Raw genomic sequence first — 20,753 nt, 5'->3', positions numbered from 1 at the left:
TATTGTACTATTATTTTTTCTTCGTTTGAAGTTAACGTGGAATCGAAAAAACAAATTATTTAGGTTCAAATTCAACCGTACAAATAAGGAGAAGTTTACGATTCAATTTTGGATATTGTAAATAGTGAAAATTTAATTTAAATTAAAACATGAAATACGAGTATTATTTTAAAAATCGAATACTAGTTATTTTTGCTCTTTTGGCGTGATTAGTTCTATAGAATAAATCGCATAATAAATAAGTTAAATGTTTCAAAACCCAAATATTAATATTACACATGCGTTAGAAATAATTAAGAATTTAAAAATATTCGATTATGATCAAGCTGCGAATCGCCTCGATTTTCTAAATAAATTTAAATCAATGTATATTATACGCTTTTAGATTTTATCTATTTTTTGTGTACTAAATCCAAAATGACTAAAAATTAATAAAAAAAAATTAACGTAAATGTTTATATAATTTCAACGAAAAACTGTTAAAACAGTTAAAATTATTGGGGGGGGGGCGCTAAAACAAATCTTGCATGCGGGCGCTGAGAACCCCAGGACCGGCCCTGTATATATATATATATATATATATATATATATATATATATATATTAGCAAAGTCTAGTAATCGGGCATAGCATCACTAAAAAACATGAATTTCTTTCAAAAATTTATTTTATCTATACGTTTCGGCTATAATCCTAGTCTTCATTCAGTGGAAACTAAAAATAAAATTAAAAACTAAAACAATTGAATTGGAGTGAAAAGAAAAAATAAAAAGTGTAAATAGTACTTACAATTAGTTAATCTTAGTGTTAAATTGGAAGATTTTAATAATCCATGGTATCAGGATATGGTAATGCACTACACATGTATTATAAATATTAAACTTGTAGTTACACAATATTTTCACAAAATACTAATTTAAAAAATCACAATTGGATAATGTGTTATATATATATATATATATATATATGTTATTAACATATTGTAATTTTGGATTTTTGTGTTGTAGGAAGAAGTGCTTCAGTGAGTGCTGTATCGTCTTTAGGATTCCGTGAAGAGGGTGCCTTGGATTTGAGATCAAGTACTGAAGAACTTGACTTTTTGGGACCTGGTGCCAAACCAGTCGAGGAACCGAGGAGAGAATCACAGTGTTCTGAGGTAACAAACAAACTAATATAGTCATTAATATTTTTTTATATATAAAAGAATCGCAAAATGTGTTGTTCCGCGCATAACTCAACAACGCCTGGACCAATTTGGCCATTTTTTTTTAAAATGTTCGTTGAAGTCCAAGGATGGTTCTTACGGCGAGAAAAAATCGAATAATCGCCGGGAAAACCCTAAAAACTTCCCTTTTTTTTCTCATACAAACTTTTTCAAACTAAAACGTAGAATCAATTTGAGCTTTATTGCTATTATATAAAGTTCATATTAAATTACAAGCACATACTGTATGCTCCTAAACGATTATTCGGATTTTGATGAATCTTTCTGAAGTTTGTTAAGCAAATTTTCTAGGATGTATGTGATTATAAAGTACTGGGATGTATGTGCAATATTGTAGAAATAAATGGAAGAAAATGCGAAAAACGACATGTCATTGTTTGCATTGAAAACAAATGAAAACTATCATCTGCCAAAAATTTCAATTTCCTTATGAACCTAGACAATATTAGGATATGTATAATAAATTTATGATTATGAATAAAAAAAAAATGAAATGCCTACATTAATATTGCCAAAAAGCAGCCGAGATGTGCCAGAAATTAAAATAATATAAGATACGGTATATGTATGTCAGATGGAATTATACGCATATGAACAGAATGTTACAAATTAATTCACTTAAAATATGAAATTAAGTATTAATCAGGGCCGGTCCTACCTTCAATGCGATGCATGGGGAAAATACGAGCGCACGCCTTAGGGGGCGCCAACACAAGATTCGGATATTAAATTTTCTTTATATATATAATTTCTTTGCATCTTTTACTAATACTTACACAATATTTTTAAAATTCATAAAAATTTCACTTTATAACAACAAATGGGAAAGTAAAGATGAATACATACAATTTCGGGCCTCACGATATCGATTAGAAGTTTAAGATGCAATTTTGGATACCTTAAGTATATTTATATTTATATTTATATTACGGATACAGGAATAACCTTAATAATTACAGAAAATAAATTATCTTAATTAAATTAATTCCAGTAAAATACAACTATTAAACAATATTAAGCCTAACGTTTGTAATATCTAATATAATAACTTGAAGAAAAAAATGTAATAAAATTCAAATAGTTCAATTAAGGCTTGTTGATCTTGAGAGTCTCCTTATGGTAAAAAAAATCCTTTAAATATCCGGTATGCAATTTTTATTTAAGTCCCATATCTGGAAAATAATAATCAAAAGCAGTATCAAAAAAGAATATATAATATGAAAATAATTGTAATGATAAAATACTTAAAGTAGAAAAATTTTAAAATAATTTAGAATAAAAATTAGGAAAAGTATTGAAAAGGGGAAAAAAATTGTAACTGTTGGAAAAAAAAGTATCAATTATTATCAGTAGGCATTTCATTATCAAAATAATGTTTGATATCGAAATTGGAAAACTCAAAAGTATCGTAGAACTTTGAGCTTTAAAAGTTTAACAATAGTATTATGAATTGACGATCATTCAGTTTCCTAATATGTAGTGGGAGTAGATTAAAAAGCTGTACTCTCTTCCGTCTATGGTATTAAAAGATGTTTTAAGTTTAAAAGTTGGTTCTTTTATAGTCAATTTCTTGTTTTATAATAGGAATTCAATAAAAAATTAGATTAATTTAATCCAACATGAAGTGCCAGTGTTATGTTATGGTTATGTTTATGTTATACCGTTTAAAAGACTTCAATTTCAAATATAGTGTGGGAATTGAAACTCGTCATTTTATTTGAAACATTTCTACATATAACATCGCTCATATTATAAGTGTATATGCATTATGGCGTGAAGAGTAATTTAAAAAACAATAATTATTATTTTTAGGTAAACGTTAAATAATAGTATATTATATTAAAAAATTGCAGACATGGGTACAGGACAATGTCTGTCGGGTCATCTAGTTACAAATATTTTTTATTTTTCTAGGTCGTCCTCCTCTGTATATCAGGGCGCACAAGTCGTGTCTCCAGTCTAAGTTCTGCAGGAGGCGCAAGGACTCCTCACCACATTCCTTACTCCTAGAAACATTTTTTGTGGCACAGGATCGCCTGCAGCTGGGGGAGTTGCTGTGGCAGACGTAGAGACTGTGGAACTCCTTTAAGGAGAGCCCAAAACGCTGCTGGAAGTGCCGTTAGTGAAGCCGAAAAAGTTTTACTTGCCAGAGGAACTGATCCTACAGAAGCTGTACTGGCTGAAGGGTTCAGGTAGGAATAGATAGGTGGTAGGATGTTGGTGGATGTAGTGCTGATGGTTTGTATTTTTGCAGGTTGCCAGGTATGAAGGGTAAATGCAAAACGAATGGACAGGTTATGGGTGGTACTGGTGTTGTTAGTAAGCAGCCTAGGAGCACTGGAGCAGTATCGGCTACGACTGCTCCGAAAACGATGCCACTTATCTCTACTAAAGACGAGGTCAAAGGGAATGGTCATGTCGCTAGAAATGGAACTGCGCCTAAAGATGTAAGATGATAGTATATAGGGAATGCAATACCGATGGATAATTTCAATACCGGTATTTCGGTAATTTTTCATTTTAAAATCGGAATACAGGTAAATTACCGGTATTTTTATTATCTTAAACAAACGTAAACAAAATTCAAAGTTACTAGTACAAATATAAAAAAATGTATATAACTATATTCAACTAAACTATATGTAATGTATAACTATATTCAACTAAACAATAAAATAAAACAATAAGTTTATTTTCTTAAATAATAATTTAACAAAAGTATATCCAATTTAATTAATTCATCATCACTATCGAGTATATTGAGTACTTTTCACCAAAAACAAACTTATGAGTAAGAAAGACCAAAAACTCATAAAAGATCTTATTACATCATTATAATAAACTGTATTGTCTGTATCCGATGGGTTAAATTGGCATAATCTCCAATATTTTAAAAAAATAATTTTTCTACACTAATTTAAGATCGGATACTTTGCCAAGATAAATAATAAGTTACTATAATTGTTGAGTATTGTTATTTAAAACAATGTGATGCTTCTATAGTATTTTCAAACTTCGAAACGTTTTCGAAAAATTAATATTTTATAATTGTAATAAGAAGCAAAAGTATTTAGTAATTATCATAATTATCTTCTACTTATATAAAAATAAGTCGGGTTTTCCTTCCTAACGAAATAATTCCAGAACGCACGAATCGATTTCGACAATTTTGCATTCGTTGGAAAGGTCTCGGGTCTAGCAAGGTTTATAGCTAAGAAAATTAGTGGTGCATGGCATCGTGCCCTAATGCAAATTGCTGAAACTTCAGGCACCTTAATTGAAAATTCGAGTAATGACATTAGTGAGAATTTTCAGAATAATGCTCGGTTAAGTCTACGAGCAATTCTTGCCGCCAAGAAATATGATGTACACGCACTGAATTTCACCATTCAATTAAAAATTGCTGGCGATTTGGTGACATACCAATGATTCCGACTGGTTTTCCGTTTGACTTCAAACGATTGCAATTTCCAGTTCACAATAACAAGTCGCAAGGCCAATCGCTTAGTGTTTGCGGGATAAATTTCAAATAGATTATTTAGAAAATCATTGTTTTTCACATGGGCAGTTATACGTTGCCTGTTCACGAGTTGGAAATCCATCCGCTTTGTTTGTGTTAACGTCAGACCAAAAAACAAAAAATGTGGTTTACCAAAGAGCACTTCAATGAAACGGATAATTTGCGGATTCACTTTCATTTACTTAGAGAAGTTCAACTAAAAAACACTTCATTTTTATAATCGAAATAAATTCATTACTGTTGTATAATAAAATCGAATTTTTCCTTTTCAAATATAAAACAAACAAAAAATTTCTTTATCTTTCTCACGAAACAATCTGGTGGCGAAACGGAGTTCGTCGGGTTTGCTAGTTATGTATAAAGTTAGAAAAAAATAAAGATTACGCAGGGGTAATTTGTATGATATAAAATATTTTGACGCAAATATCACTTAAAAAAACCGTTACATTTTTATAAAAGATGAAACAAACATCATAATCTATCAGTTCAATTCTATTTATTGTAACACGATATGAAGCCCTTTGGAAAGCAATAAATATTCAGTTTAATGACGAGTTGAGATAATATTTGACATTTGTTTATCCTATAGAATCACTTGATGATATAGCTGTTTATGCGATTCTGGAACTTAAAGATAAATTTGTTCCGATAAATTTAAACTTCAGTGTATTATGTATCAAATAGCGCTTATGTAAAAATACCGAAAATACCGGGGTAAATACCGGTAAAATTACCGCCGAAAAATTTGGGCGGTTTACCGGTATACCGGTATTGCATTCCCTAATAGTATATATTTACTTTGCAATTAATTGCTAAGATGTTAATTTATTTTAGCGTGCCATAACTACTGCACCGAAACCTCGAAAAACAGCACAAGCTGACATGCAGGATCACACGAGTCAACAACAAAGTTCAGATTACATCAGGATACGTTTGAAACCTGCACATATGTAAGTTGCTGATTGATATACTTGCATATATATATATATATATATATATATATATATATATATATATTGTATGATTCTGAATTTGATGTTAACATATGTATTACAAAGTCTAATAATCGAGCATAACATCAATAAAAAACATGAATTTCTTTCAAAAATTTATTTTAAATCCATTCGTTTCGGCTATAATCCTAGTCTTCATTCAGTGGAAACTAAAAATAAAATTAAAAACTAAAACAATTGAATTGGAGTGAAAACAAAAAATAAAATAGTAAATAGTACTTACAATTAGTTAATCTTAGTGTTAAATTGGAAAATTTTACTAATCCATGGTATCAAGATATGGTAATGCACTATACTATGTATTATAAACATTAAACTTGTAATTACACATTATTTTCACAAAATACTAATTTAAAAAATCACAATAGGATAGTGTGTTGTTCGTAGACTGGTTGAAGATATAATGGAGAAAGGACATTTTAAAATGTTTTTTACCAAGATTCTACACATGTGTGGAACGAATTGCGAATCCTTTGCGCGTCGTTTTTATTGTTTTGTGAGAAATTTGGAAATATTATCTAAATAAAAGAGATTTGTGTCGCACAGCGTGTTAAGTTCATTCCGTTTTTTTATTGTCTTATTGTTATAAATAGTTAAAAAAGATTCTCTTATAATTCTTTGTTTAAATAAATTTTGTTCGAATTGTAGTACAGTCGGGTTAGAAAAGTCCATATTGTGTTTTAAAGTATAAATATGGTCTGCAAGTACAGTTTTGAATTGTTTTGGGTTTTTTGAATTTTTGAAAGAAATTCATGTTTTTTATTGATGTTATGCCCGTTATTAGACTTTGTTAATATATATATATATATATATATATATATATATATATATATATATATTTCAAAGTAACTAGCAGCCCATTCGTCGAAATAAAAAAGGTATAAAGTTAAGAACTTTTATTTATACGTTTCGACACAAGATGCGTGTCATCATTCAGCAACTACAACAATTTGAAAATTTTATTAACTAATATAAACAACAATATAGATTAATTATAGCATAGAGAAACATTATACATACCACAGGACAAAAACACTCAACAAAATGTATTTTAAAATTAAACTTAATAACATATTAGAGAAACATTTTTTTAGAAAAAATTATTAATAACTAAAAGATTTGAAAACTAATTGACTAAAATGCATTTCATAACTTTTAGTCAAATTAGTTTTCAAATCTTTAGTTATTAATAATTTTTCTAAAAAAATGTTTCTCTATATGTATTAAGTTTAATTTTTTAAATAAATTTTTGTGAGTGTTTTTGTCCTGTGGTATGTATAATGTTTCTCTATGCTATAATTAATCTATATTGTTGTTTATATTAGTTAATAAAATTTTCAAATGTTGTAGTTGCTGAATGATGACACGCATCTTGTGTCGAAACGTATAAATAAAAGTTCTTATACTTTATACCTTTTTTATTTCGACGAATGGGCTGCTAGTTACTTTGAAATATGTTTCAACGTCGAAAAAACTATCAAGATATATATATATATATATATATAATATATATATATATATATATATACACCTAAGTCTGTTTTTACACGGTAGATTGGTTCCAGAAGAAGCCGTGTAAAAAAAACGTGTAAAAAAGACATTGATCTTATACAAAAATGGGTGATTTGTTCCTAATCTCTAAAACCTATTAAAATTAGTGAAAAACAAGAATTTTTAAGAACAAGAATTCATGTTTATTTTATTAAATCAAATATATAATGCTTATTTTCACAATCATAGTAATGATAAAAAAGATATGCACTCTAATCTTAAAAGTAATATGATAATATAATAATAATAATAATAATAATAGTAATAATAATAATAATTGTTTGTACGCGCTAAAGGGGAATTCACTCAAATCTTTAAGCTAGTATTCGCAAACTATCGATACTATCGATGGTTTCAGACTTTTTTCTTTCATAAATACTTTTTTGTGATATCAACATACTTCGCAAAAATTAAATTTGACAAAAAAAATTTAGGTACATAAAATTTCAAATCGTGCTAAATGGAATAAAATCGTGTAAAAAAATTACAAATATTTATTTTTCAAACCGTGTTATATCAAAACCGTGTACAAAAAGACCGTGTAAAAACAGACTTAGGTGTATATGTGTGTGTGTGTTTACAATTTATCCTTTCCTAGGTATTCTGATGAAGACGACTCCGTACCCATCGAACCAGCTCCTCCGTCCGTCAAACCGGTGACTTTGGATCTACGTCAATCCGATGACACGATTCACAGGCACCCTGATCAGAAATCGTCCAAACCTGCATCTGGTCAAAAACCACAGAATAGGTCACCATCGCCATCACCGGCCTCGGCTTCCAGAAAGAGTTCTTTCTGCTCGTTGTTCAAATCGAAAGAGACCATAAGTCAACCGGATTCGCCGCGAATCAAGGCGACCGATAAATCTGGTTCGGTTCTGTCTTTGTTTAGACCGAGAGCCAAGTCGAAAAGTAAATCTCCGGTTGTTGAACACAGGCACAGACAAATGGTAAGAATAAAAGTCATAATTTAGTTTAAGGGGGTTGTTTTAAAAAAAATGCAAGGTATTTGTTATTGTTTTTCTCGAAATGTATTTATCGTAGAGGCATGCGGTTTTTTTAAACAAAAATTACAAAATCATAGAATAATAGCTGACCTGGCAAACGTTATTTTGCTAAGTAAGGTATATTCAAAACAATTTCTAGAGAATAAAAAAAAAAAAATATTTTTAGTGTATAAGTCTGCGTTGTTTGAATGCTATATACAATGAGGTATTATAAAAACAATAAAACCCATTAGTTTGTCTAAATTTTGTCAATACAATCAAACTGGAAGTTTCATACACTTTCTATAGAAAACATGGTATAATCTAATCCAAGTCTTTTTTTGGTATTTCGACTTATTGATTACGTTTTAAGCTTTTCAGATTCTTTTGGATTCTGGATTACTCAAGAAGGCTGGACAATTTTAATTGGTTCTTGGTTCTATATATATATATATATATATATATATATATATATAAATATAAATATATACAACCAAGAACTAATATTCTATCACTATATTCAACATAAGGTAGTCGAGTAATTTCAATTAGGCCTTTTTATTGTCCAATCAAAGCACATTTTCGGATAATATGTATGCAAATTAGTTGTAAACACCTGAAACATTTTATAAGATATGTATAAAGAAATTATAAATTAACAACAATTAATATATAACTATTTACATTTTTATTACAAATTTTGAGGTTATGTTAAGAAACTTTATTTTTATTTATTTGTTGATGATTATACTTATTGCTGATATTTAGAATATGAAAATCTCAAATACTCTATTTAAATACGTATAAACAAATATACGTAAGTATCTAAATATATAAAAAATAATTACATTCCCATTGCCGAGAAATAAATTTCTCCATCGTCCATATGGCATCGCTTGCTATCATTAAGAATTAATTTACTTGCCACTTCGTAATAATTTTCCGTGGTTATTAAAATTTTTTGAAAATAAATATCATAAATTAAATGGATAGTTTATAAATAATTAATTTTGAATTGGAATGAAAATTGGGACAAAAAGTATCACATATATTTCTTCTGGTTCTAAACTACCTCCCTGCCAATTTTCATCTAAATCGGTTCAGCCGTTCGTGAGTTATAAGTGTTCTAACTTAAGCGATCCTCTTTTATATATATAGATTACGAAATTTTCTTTTTTTTTGCTGTCATTTTGTAACCAGAGGCCGCCAAAGTCGGCCTTGCAACATCTATCTCTTTTGCGATCCGACATGCAGTTTTTTTTTTAATTTGTGGCTTAATTTTTTAATTTGAAAAAAGTCAATTTGAGAAAAACGTATTTAAAGTTTTTAATATAATGTACTAAATACACCATTTAATTTAATGTACTAAATACACCATTTAATTTAATGTACTAAATACACCATGGTGTTCAAAGATGCTGATACATTAAAAAGGTCACGTGCATGAGGTATTATAATGAAAAAGAGAGCAGCTGGCATACAATAGCTCGCGGAGCGATGAAAAAAACTTCGTCAAAAAAATAGATATTGAGATGATTTTTTTTAAAATGATTCTAAGGTTTTTAGTTTTCATAATATCAAAAAATCTCAAAATCGAAAAAAATAAATAACAATCATTTTATCATTTATTTTTAGGTGCCTGTACAGAAAGAACCCGAAGAACCTGTCTACATCCGAATACCTCTCCACACTCCCACTGAAGAAGATCTAAAGTCCGGTGTCATAGGCACCAGGCAAGATCTGGAGAAAGTTTTTGGCCGAGAAGTCAACAGACCAAGTGACATTCCATCCAATCGATCCAGAAAACCTAGTGAGGAAGGATCTTCTAGAAATGTCAGGGTACAGAAAAAATCACCGCCGTCTGATGGTATCAGAATACCTCTCCATGGACCGCCGGTAAAACAAGAAGACATCATGAAAGTTTTTGAAAGTTGTTCGCGACCAAAGAACGACGATTCGATGAAACTGAAAAGTGATAGTGTAAGAATTCCAGTACGTACTATGACACCAGAAGATTTATCAGGACTTGTGGATAGCAGGAAGATTGATTTTGATAAGTCCAAGGATTATATACATATTTCTTTGCACACGCCGCCGCATGAAAAACCTGCAGATTGTTTTACCAAAGTTAAAATCGCTGATGGTAAAAAAGTGGCGAAGGCGCATAAAGGCGAAAGCAATACTCCCAAGTTGCAAAAAACGGATAGAATCGATGATTCGAAATCTAAAGAAGTTCCTAAAAAGCAAACCAAGTGTAGAAGGATACCTTTACCTGATGGTAGCATTAGGATTCCTTTACGTTCACCCAGTGATGAAGAAGTCCCTGCTGAAGTTTCTAAGAATATTGAACCAGAACCAGAAAAACCGGACATAAATTTTGATGAAGTGATTAAACAAGTTAAAGAAATCCAACTGAAATCTGATTTAAGTAGGCAGCAAGTGGAGGAAAAAGTAAGTTCGCCTCAGGAAGGAAAGAAAAAAACAAAAAAACGTTTAGTCTTCACCACAAAATTAGGCAGTCGCGAGGAACAAGTTTTCAGCACCCAGTTCAGTTTGAGCAAAGCCGAGAGCCAATGTAGTCAACCAGCGTCTCCAGAAGACCAAAAAGCTTCTACTGAACCATCAATTCCACCAGAAGAAACAAAAATATCTACTTCACCGCCCAAAGTAGCCGCAAAACCTGCACGCAAAATGTTTTTATCAAAACGTACCCTCGCCCAACAAATTTTAGACTACGAACGCGATCGTGTTAAAACTGAAGATGAACTTTTGGAAGCGAAACCGAGTGAAATTGTCTCTAAACCTGCAGTGCATGAATTTAGTGATGTAGTTAATAAAATTAGTGAAACGCTACCTCAACAAGTGGTTAGTGAACCTTTATTTACAAAACAAGAGATTGTTAAGGATACTGCAGATGTTGTGGTGCATAATGGTGGTAGGAAGAAGGAATTTGTCAAAACCGATTCGTTTCAGCAAGCTATGAGGACGACTCCTGATGATGAACAGAGAAGCCTAAGGTAAATTGATAAAGGTTTATTTATTTATTAACTACCCGTAGGGTAAGTTATTGTAAGGGGCCGAAAATCGAAATTGAAAATTTTTACATTTCTCGACATTTTGAAGGTTTCTGAACATGTTGGCATACCTAAGAAAAAATGGATGTGTGTGTGTATGTATGTATGGATACAATTTTTCGTCCACGTTTTCGGGCGCACGGATCAACCGATTTGAATGGTTCAAAAAACATTCGATTCCTATTGATAGGGAGATGTGCTGATTAGTTTTTGGCAAAGGCAGGTCCAGCCGTTACGGAGATACGGAGCAAAGAGTGCAGAAAATAGAAATCGAGTTTTTGAGTGAACGAAGCATCCGATTTGAATGATTTAGAAAACATTTAATTAGTAATGATTGGGAGAAGCAATGGCAGGCCCAGCCATTTCGAAGATACAGAGCTAAATGTGCAAAAAATGGCAGTTTTTGAGAGAACTATGCGTCCAATTTAAATGATTCAAAGAACTTTCAGCTTATTTTAACAAACTAATTGATTTTGGAAAAAAAATTGTTTTTATGTATATCGAAAATAATTCAGACTTTATTTTTAATTCCGACTAAAGTTCTAATATACTTTAAAAAAATAATTTTAACGTTTCAATTCAGTTTATATAATTCTTATAAATATTAGACAATGTTACAATATGAATAATAATCTATTTGAAAACATTCAGTATTCCTCGAACATTTCGTTACGATACGGAAAGTTCCAGCAATTTGCCTTAAGGCACGATGCCATATACCCCACTAGTTTTTTTGCATAGTTTTATTGCAATTTTATATTCAAAATAATATACTATAATATATAATAGTTTTATTTTATAATCAAAATAATATACATATTTTAAGACAATATGATGTTGGTGTTAATGCATTTAAGAGATTATCTCCTATGAGATATCTCTCTTTCTTTTCATTATTAACATTTTATTTAAAATCGTAAGGCCATTTTTCCCCAATCTTCGTATGGGATATTCCTCGTTTAATTTTTTTAAATATACGTTTTGGTGACCTGGTAGTTTTTCGTGGTATTTTTTGCTCCTTTCTTTTATCATCTCATTAATAGTTTTTATTTTTAGGTCTTTATGTAGGGTCTCATTTGTAACATACCAGGGTGCGTTCATAATGCATCTTAAAATTTTCGATGCTTGTATTTTTTATATTTGAATTGCTTGCGCACGCCCATAGCTCAATGCCGTATGTCCAGATTGGGATAATTATCTTCTATATATATAAAAATAAGTCGGGTTTTTCTTTCTGACGAAATAACTCCAGAACGCACAAACCGATTTCGACAATTTTGCATTCGTTGGAAAGGTCTCGGGCTCCGCAAGGTTTATAGCTAAGAAAATTAGTTGTGCATGGCATCGTGCCCTAATGCAAATTGCTGGAACTTCATGCACCGTAATTAAAAATTCGAGTAATGACATTAGTGAGAATTATCAGAATTATGCTTGGTTAAGTCAACGAGCAATTCTTGCCACAAAGAATAATGATATACACGCACTTTCTTCACCATTCAATCAAAAATTGCTGGCGATTTGGTGACATACCAATGATTCCGACTGGTTTTCCGTTTGACTTCAAACGATTGCAATTTCCAGTTCGCCTTGCGTTCGCAATAACAAGTCGCAAGGACAATCGCTTAGTGTTTGCGAGATAAATTTCAAATAGATTATTTAGAAAATCATTGTTTCACATGGGCAGTTATACGAGTTGGAAAACCATCCGCTTTGTTTGTGTTAACGTCAGACCCAAAGAACAAAAAATGTGGTTTACTAAAGAGCACTTCAATGAAACGCATAATTTGCGGATTCACTTTCATTTACTTAGAGAAGTTCAACTAAAAAACACTACATTTTTGTAATCGAAATAAATTTATTACTGTTGTGCAATAAAATCAAATTTTTCTTTTTCAAATATAAAACAAACAAAAAAATTTCTTCATCTTTCTCAAGAAACCATCTGGTGGCGAAACGGAGTTCGTCGGGTTTGCTAGTTGTTTTATATAAAAGGAGTTTGTTTTTATAGCACATATTTGAACTCCTGCCAATTAGCCAATACAACTCTTTGAACTTCTTCTCCATCTGTTTTCTTTTCATTCTGATGTGCGTTGACCAGCTTAACTTTCTATCGAGATGAATCTCAAGGTATTTTACACTCTCATATTTCGGTATTTCTATGTTGTTTATTTTTACGGCAAATTGATAAAGCTTTGGTATCAAAACAATTAATTGAATTCATGTATCAATTACATTTAGGTCTCCTAATATTCCATCACCATCTTCCGAAACTCTTCTCGGGCGCCCAAAACGGACACCATCATCCGATGGTTCCGTATCACCACGTTCGAGCAGTTCTGCCGCCGTCAGGAGACGTGCAGAACTGGAACGAGCACAAAGAAGTCATCGGTCGTCCGAGGACGAAATGGACGACGACAGAGGTGCGACTATAGACGACAGAGATAGAGTGGCCGTTGTCGATCTTCAGAGAAGGTCATCGTCGTCTTCTTCAGGCGGCGAGGAGGAAGGCGCCAGGAAAAGGAGGAGGATGCTGAGGGCGCAAATTGCAGAGCAGGAGCCGGAGGCTAGGGTTCTGGTCGCTGAGTTGAATGAGGACTCTTTTGAGGTTAGTAGATGTAAAATTTCAATACCGGTATTTTGGTAATTTTTCATTTTAAAACCGGAATACCGGTAAATTACCGGTATTTTTATTATCTTAAACAAACGTAAACAAAATTGAAAGTTACTAGTACAAATATAAAAAAAAATGTATATACAACTACAACTATATTTAAGTAAACAATAAAAACAATAAAATAACACAAGAAGTTTATTTTTTTAAATAATAATTCAACAAAATTATATCCAATTCAATTAATTCATTATCACTATCGAGTATATTGAGTACTTTTCACCAAAAACAAACTTATAAGTAAGAAAGACCAAAAACTCATAAAAGATCATATTACATTATTATAATAAACTGTATTGTCTGTATCCGATGTGTTAAATTAGCATAATCTCCAATATTTTAAAAAAATAATTGTTCTACACTAATTTAAGATCGGATTCTTTGTCGAGATAAATAATAAGTTACTATAATTGTTGAGTATTGTTATTTAAAACAATGTGATGCTTCTATAGTATTTTCAAACTTCGAAAGGTTGTCGAAAAATAATATTTTATAATTGTAATAAGAAGCAAAAATATTTCGTAATTATCATAATTATTATGTATAAAGTTAGAAAAAATAAAGATTACGCAGGGGCAATCTGTATGAGATAAAATATTTTGGCGCAAATATCACTTAAAAAACCGTTACATTTTTATAAGATGAAACAAACATCATTATCTACCAGTTTAATTTTATTTATTGTAACACGATATGAAGCCCTTAGTAAAGCAATAAATATTCAGTTTAATGACGAGTTAAAATATTTGACATTTGTTCATCCTATAGAATCACTTGAAGATATAGCTGTTTATGCGATTATGGAATTTAAAGATAATTTTTTCCGAGAAATTTAAACTTTAGTATATTATGTATCAAATAGCGCTTATGTAAAAATACCGAAAATACCGGTATTTTTGGAGTAAATACCGGTAAAAATACCCTCCGAAAAATCGGGCGGTTTATCGGCAATTCGGTATACCGGTATACCTGTATTGCATTCCCTATTTGTGACTGTTGCGTTGAATATTGTAGATGTTTATGTGTTGTATGTTTTAGTTGGAGGAGTTTCCTTATGTTCCTACGACTTTACCGCAAGAACGTCCTGTGGCTGTTCCTATAGTACCCGTCAAGCAGCGGAGGAAAAATAATATAAAACCACTTGCAAGTAAGTCAATTTGAAATGTCCAAAAGGCATATTTTTGTAACTAGATGACCCGACAGACGTTGTCCTGTACCTATGTCTACAATTTGTTAATATAATATACTAATATTTACCGTTTACCTAAAAATAATAATTATTGTTTTTAAATTACTCTTCACGCCAAAATGCATATACATTTATAATATCAGCGATGTTAAATGTAGAACTGCTTTAAATAAAATGATGAGCCTCAATTCCAACACAATATTGAAAATTAAGGTCTTTTAAACAGTATAACATAACCATAACCATAACATAACACTGGTACTTCATGTTGGATTAAATTAGTTTAATTTTTTATTATTTAAGATATCCAAAAATGAATCTTAAACTTCTCCTAATCGATATCGTGAGAGCGGAATTGTATGTTTTCATCTTTACTTTCCCATTTGTTGTTATAAAGTGAAATTTTTACGAATTTTAAAAATATTGTGGAAAGATTAGTGAAAGATGCAAAGAAATTATATATTGAAAAAAAAAACTATATTGAAAATTTAATATCCGAATCTTGTGCTGGCGCCCCCTAAGGCGTGCACTCGTATTTTTCGCATGTATCGCATTAAAGGTAGCACCGGCCCTGATTAATACTTGATTTCATATTTTGAGTGAATTACTTTGCCACAAATTCTTTCAATCCTACTTGGACAAAAGACAGTTCAGAACCAATGTTGCTACAGATTTATCCAGCTATCGATTCATAAAAGCCGGCGTCCCACAAGGCAGTTGCTTGGGCCCAACCCTTTATATTATTTTTACATACGATTTACCACAATCAATGCAATGTTAGATACAAAGAAGATGCAATGTTAGGTACATAGGTGATGACACAGTAATAGCAACATCCCATATAATTTCTGTAACAGCTAGCACAAAGCTACAGCACCATTTAAACAAAATAGAAGCATGGGCCCAGAAGTGGAGACTTAAAATTAATGAATCAAAGTCTTGCCAAGTCACTTTCACCCTAAAGAGAGACAAGTCCGGCAGTAAAAATCAATGATAAAACGATACCTCAATCAGATACTATAAGTATCTAGGATTGCACTTAGACAAAAAATTGAATTGAATTCCACAAATCAGCAACAAATGTAAACAGTTAGAGAGAAAAGTAAAATCCCTATTGAATGTTAGGCCCAAAATCTAAATTGTCCCTCGATAATAAGGTGCTAATATACAGAACGGTGATTAAGCCGATATATGGTGCTATGGGGATGAACCATAGACAAAACTCCCACTGGGGAGTTTCTTAAACAATTTTATTTTTACATATCATTATTTTATATTTTTGTTTTGAACTCAAATACTGTATTTGAGTTACATACATCACAATAGCTTACAGAATTGTAACTCGTTCTGATTTCTATTTAGAAAGTTAATAATAAAAAATAATAATAATAATTTGTCATATCCTGTTCGTATGTGTATCATTCAATCTTCCATACATATACTGTATTTTATATTATTTTAATTTCTGGCACATCTCAGCTGCTTTTCGGCATTAATAATGTAGACATTTCATTTTTCTTATTCATAATCATAAATTCATTATACATATTCGAACATTGTCTGGGTTCATAAGTAAATTGAAATTTTTGGAGATGATAGTTTTCATTTGTTTTCAATGCAAACAATGACATGTCGTTTTTTTGCAATATTTCCCATTTATTTCTACAGTATTGCACATACATGCCAGTATTTTATAATCACATACATTCTAGAAAATTTCTTAACAAACTTCAGAAAGATTTATCAAAATCCGAATAATCGTTTAGGAGAAGTATACAGTGAGTGATTGTAATTTAATATGACCTTTATTTGTAATAGCATTAAAGCAAAAAAAATGTGAAAAAGAAAAGGGCTATTTTTAGGGTTTTCCCGGCAATTATTCGATTTTTCTCGCTGTAAGAAGCATCCTTGGACTTCAACGGAAATTTGAAAAAATAAATGGCCAAATTGGTCCAGGCGTTGTTGAGTTATGCGCTTACCAACACATTTTGCGATTCATTTTTATATCTAACATTTTATATGATGTTTTCATTATTTTATTTCTAGGGTGGAAAGACCTCGCCCAACAACTCCGATAGAACCCAGCAGGTTCCAGCAACTTCTGAAAAGTGCAGCTCAGCAAGAAAACTCCTTGACAGCTAGTAATGCTAAACAACAATTGCGAATCAAATTGCCCTCAACAGCACATTCATCTGAAGCAGAAGAAGGACGTCAAAGGTCGCCTAGAAGACCTGTAGCTGAAGCAGCCGAAAGGTAGATGAAGCTGTTTATAATTTTTAGCTACCAACATAAAACATTTCTATGTCCTTTATCATCTAGTTGGATTGAATTTGCGGAGCAAGCCATTGCTCCAGCTCGAAGACGCACAGGATCGACAGCCTCCCAATCAGGAGAGCATCATTCTACATCGACATCTAGAAGAGAATCTTGTTCAACTCCACCGCCGCCTTTGCCTCCAAGGAAAACGCCTCCAAACTCAGCACGAGAAGAAAGAACCATGTCGAGATCTGCTCCGGTCAAAAGTTGGATAAATTTTGAGGACATTCCTGAAAAGCGGAGGCCGCCGAAGAGGATACAGACTATACCGACTGCAGTCAACATTGTAAGTGATAAGAAGTCAGTTGACACTATTCCTACCGGGACCGGTCAAATGATTGAGTGAAATTTGATTTTTCGATTAGTATTTTTTCATATTAAACGTAATTGAATCGTCATCAAACTTCATAACTTTTCCTAATATGTGAATATGATACATTTTTCAATGTAAATTTGTTTTTCCAATTTTTATTTTTACCTACCGCGACCGGTCATTTGACCGGTAGTACGAAAGACGATGTTTCGGACAGCATTTTTTGTAGTATCAGACTTACAAGAAAATGTAAATTCAGACGAATTTAGAGTGATAGTGATAGGTTTTGTTTTGAATCCAAAAGTTGGTTCAACTACATTGACAGCAATCAAAATTGTTGTAAAAGGCCACGTATTACTACCGACAAACATATATTTTCAATAAAGGTAAGGTGTAAATTTATTCAACACATGTTCAATAATATTCAGTAAAACGTAGTATAAAATTTTAGTAACTGTTCAATACACGATGTAAATATATAAATATGCCCAGCAAATCGCACAAATGGGGTGTAAATATTTGATAACCATCCAGTATACGTAGAAAACTGAGAATTTCTTTGAACATTTATAACCAATGAAACCGTATAAAAAATTTAAGCGTTTTTTACCATCCAACTTATAGCTAAACTTTTAGTAAAAAAAGAAACTGTGATGGTAGGTACAATTGAAGCAATATAACAGCTATTTGTAGCTGGTAGAACTAAAAATCAAGGACTTAACTCAAATAATATTTACAATTTTGGAAGCTAAGAAAGAAGATACTAATTTTCACTTACATACGCATATGTTGAAAAAATTACACTAATACGGGAGTCAATTCAATTGGTATTAGCGTCGTGTTTGGTGTAGATGTCATTCATAAAGTAGTTAGAAATCATTCGGTAAAATATGAATTTTAGAGAGAATTTATCAAGGATTTTCCTTATTTTGTATTTATTCAGGATAAATCCATTGTTTTCACATAAAGAAATTACGGGAAGACGATGTACAAGGCAGGAACTTTCTATCCAATTAACTTGCCGTATAGTTCCAACAGGAATTCAGAAAAAAATCAACTAAGTACGAATACAAAACAGATTTCCTGAAAGAAAAATATTTCAGATAATGTTTCAGAAAGATGATAGGGCGAACAAAATCAGCCAAAATTGTTGTAAAAAAATTTCTAACTTTACTTGTTTTTGAGATATTGGCAGTGGATCTTTTTACCCACGAACTTTTAAGCTCCGCTCTCCCCTATTTTTTTGACTATATATTCATTTTTCACCAGAAATTATAAAATATTTTTCAACCGGAAAACAATAAGATTGTCATTTGAAATTCACAAATGAGTACAAGTCTTTGAGGCCCCGACGTGAAAAGCGCGGCTCGCGCTTGAAAATATTTAATATCTTTCGATGTAAAAAAATCTCCAACAAATTGTAAAAAGAATTTGTTGCAGAGAAAAAAAGAAAAAATATGTTTTTTTTATCGATTCACGTTGGGGTAAGGCTGAGTAAAACCTTTGTAAATATTTAAGGGTTGTTGTTGAACAAAAAGAAAAATTTTTTCATTACAAAGTTCACTTCAATATGAATCTAATAAAAAAATAATAATAGTGATCCGATCAGCACATCCGGAGATAATTAATTTACCGCAGATGATGTTCATAGAAATTGAGCAAAAAATCCATTTTTCAATCGTAAATATTTACGTAAAAAAATTTTTTCAGCAAAATCCTGAATACCTGTCAAATGATTTTATGTATAATATCTGTAAAATTTCATTCAATTCTAAAATGTCAAGGTCTGGATGGTGTACGGTTTGTAAAAGAATGACCCATATTAGGAAAAGTCGTGAAGTTTGATGACGATTCAATTACGGTTGATATAAAAAATACTAATCAAAAAATCAAAAACGGTCATTTGAGTTTGAGTTGACCGGTCCTGGTAGGAATAGTGTTAAATAAGGTAAAGGACTCGTTTTATTTTTCACTTTTCTGTAGCCTTCTCAGCATAGATCGGCAGCAACGTCGCCTCCGAATGTGTCGGGTACAAATCAGTGTTCAGCAGGTCATGGAGCAGGAGGATCGTTGACACCTCAAGGATCTTCTTCAATGGTACGCAGTATGTTGATCCTGAAGATTGTCGTTGTGCCATGATAGTACCAGGCATGCTGTAAGTAGACAACATCACTTTGACAGATGATTGATTGACAGTTGATTTTACCATGTTTAGTTGGTAGTTAGAAGTTGTCTGGAATTTTTCCCGGATTTTGTATCATTTTCTTTAGGGCCCATCACATGCAGCAGACCGCTCGCCATCAGCAGCTGCCGATGAAGAAGATAGGAAGCCTCTTCTCCAGTTAGACTCGGGTGCAATCAGGTAATAATACAATCCAATTCTGCCCTAGATCTTTTCACTTAATTAAATTATTGTTTTTAGCGATTCCTCGCCAGAATTGAGTTCGTCTCACGATCGTCCTCTGGTCGTTTTACCAGGACTTCACCAGCACCATTCGCCTTCAGAGTACAGCACCCAGCATTTGACTCCTTCAGGGCAGAGGTCACTTAGTGGGCCCTTTGCAATGGATTTAGATTTGGGGACATAGTAATAGATCCAGCATCGTTTCACAGGTAGGGATGAATTAGACTCTTGAATTGAATAGTTTAAACCAAGCTTTTGTTATTAACTTCCCGTAGGGTAGTTATAGTAATGGGCCGAAAATGGAAAATGAAAATTTTTGTACATTTCTCGACGTTTTGAAAGTTTCTGAACATTTTTAAGGGGCATACCTCAGAAACTAAATGGATGTGTGTGTATGTGTGTGTGTGTGTGAGTGTGTATGTATGTCTGGATACAATTTTTTGTCCACGTTTTCGGGCGCACGGATTAACCGATTTGAATGGTTTAACAAAC

At 31.7% G+C, this 20,753-nt stretch overlaps 1 protein-coding gene across 1 annotated transcript in view; it reads left to right on the top strand.

Moving 5' to 3' along the window:
- The window catches only part of LOC113389814 (titin-like), a 32,517-nt gene extending 12,072 nt beyond the window's left edge, over positions 1-20,445 (top strand). Inside the window, exons 8-22 of the mRNA XM_026626821.1 lie at positions 1,007-1,155; positions 3,139-3,192; positions 3,235-3,416; positions 3,479-3,671; positions 5,579-5,694; positions 7,907-8,258; positions 9,930-11,311; positions 13,607-13,973; positions 15,078-15,186; positions 16,086-16,200; positions 17,275-17,481; positions 17,548-17,830; positions 19,841-19,954; positions 20,128-20,219; positions 20,280-20,445. Of these exons, the coding sequence (XP_026482606.1) occupies positions 1,007-1,155; positions 3,139-3,192; positions 3,235-3,416; positions 3,479-3,671; positions 5,579-5,694; positions 7,907-8,258; positions 9,930-11,311; positions 13,607-13,973; positions 15,078-15,186; positions 16,086-16,200; positions 17,275-17,481; positions 17,548-17,830; positions 19,841-19,954; positions 20,128-20,219; positions 20,280-20,445 (3,881 nt within the window). The remainder of the gene's footprint in view (positions 1-1,006; positions 1,156-3,138; positions 3,193-3,234; positions 3,417-3,478; positions 3,672-5,578; positions 5,695-7,906; positions 8,259-9,929; positions 11,312-13,606; positions 13,974-15,077; positions 15,187-16,085; positions 16,201-17,274; positions 17,482-17,547; positions 17,831-19,840; positions 19,955-20,127; positions 20,220-20,279) is intronic.
- The last annotated feature ends 308 nt before the right edge of the window (positions 20,446-20,753 follow it).

Source organism: Ctenocephalides felis, unplaced genomic scaffold, assembly GCF_003426905.1.
Source record: "Ctenocephalides felis isolate EL2017-DRISC unplaced genomic scaffold, ASM342690v1 CF-g0.4_SCAFFOLD_03573, whole genome shotgun sequence".
Taxonomy (NCBI): Eukaryota; Metazoa; Arthropoda; class Insecta; order Siphonaptera; family Pulicidae; genus Ctenocephalides; species Ctenocephalides felis.
This window is presented reverse-complemented; position numbering and strand designations above follow the sequence as displayed.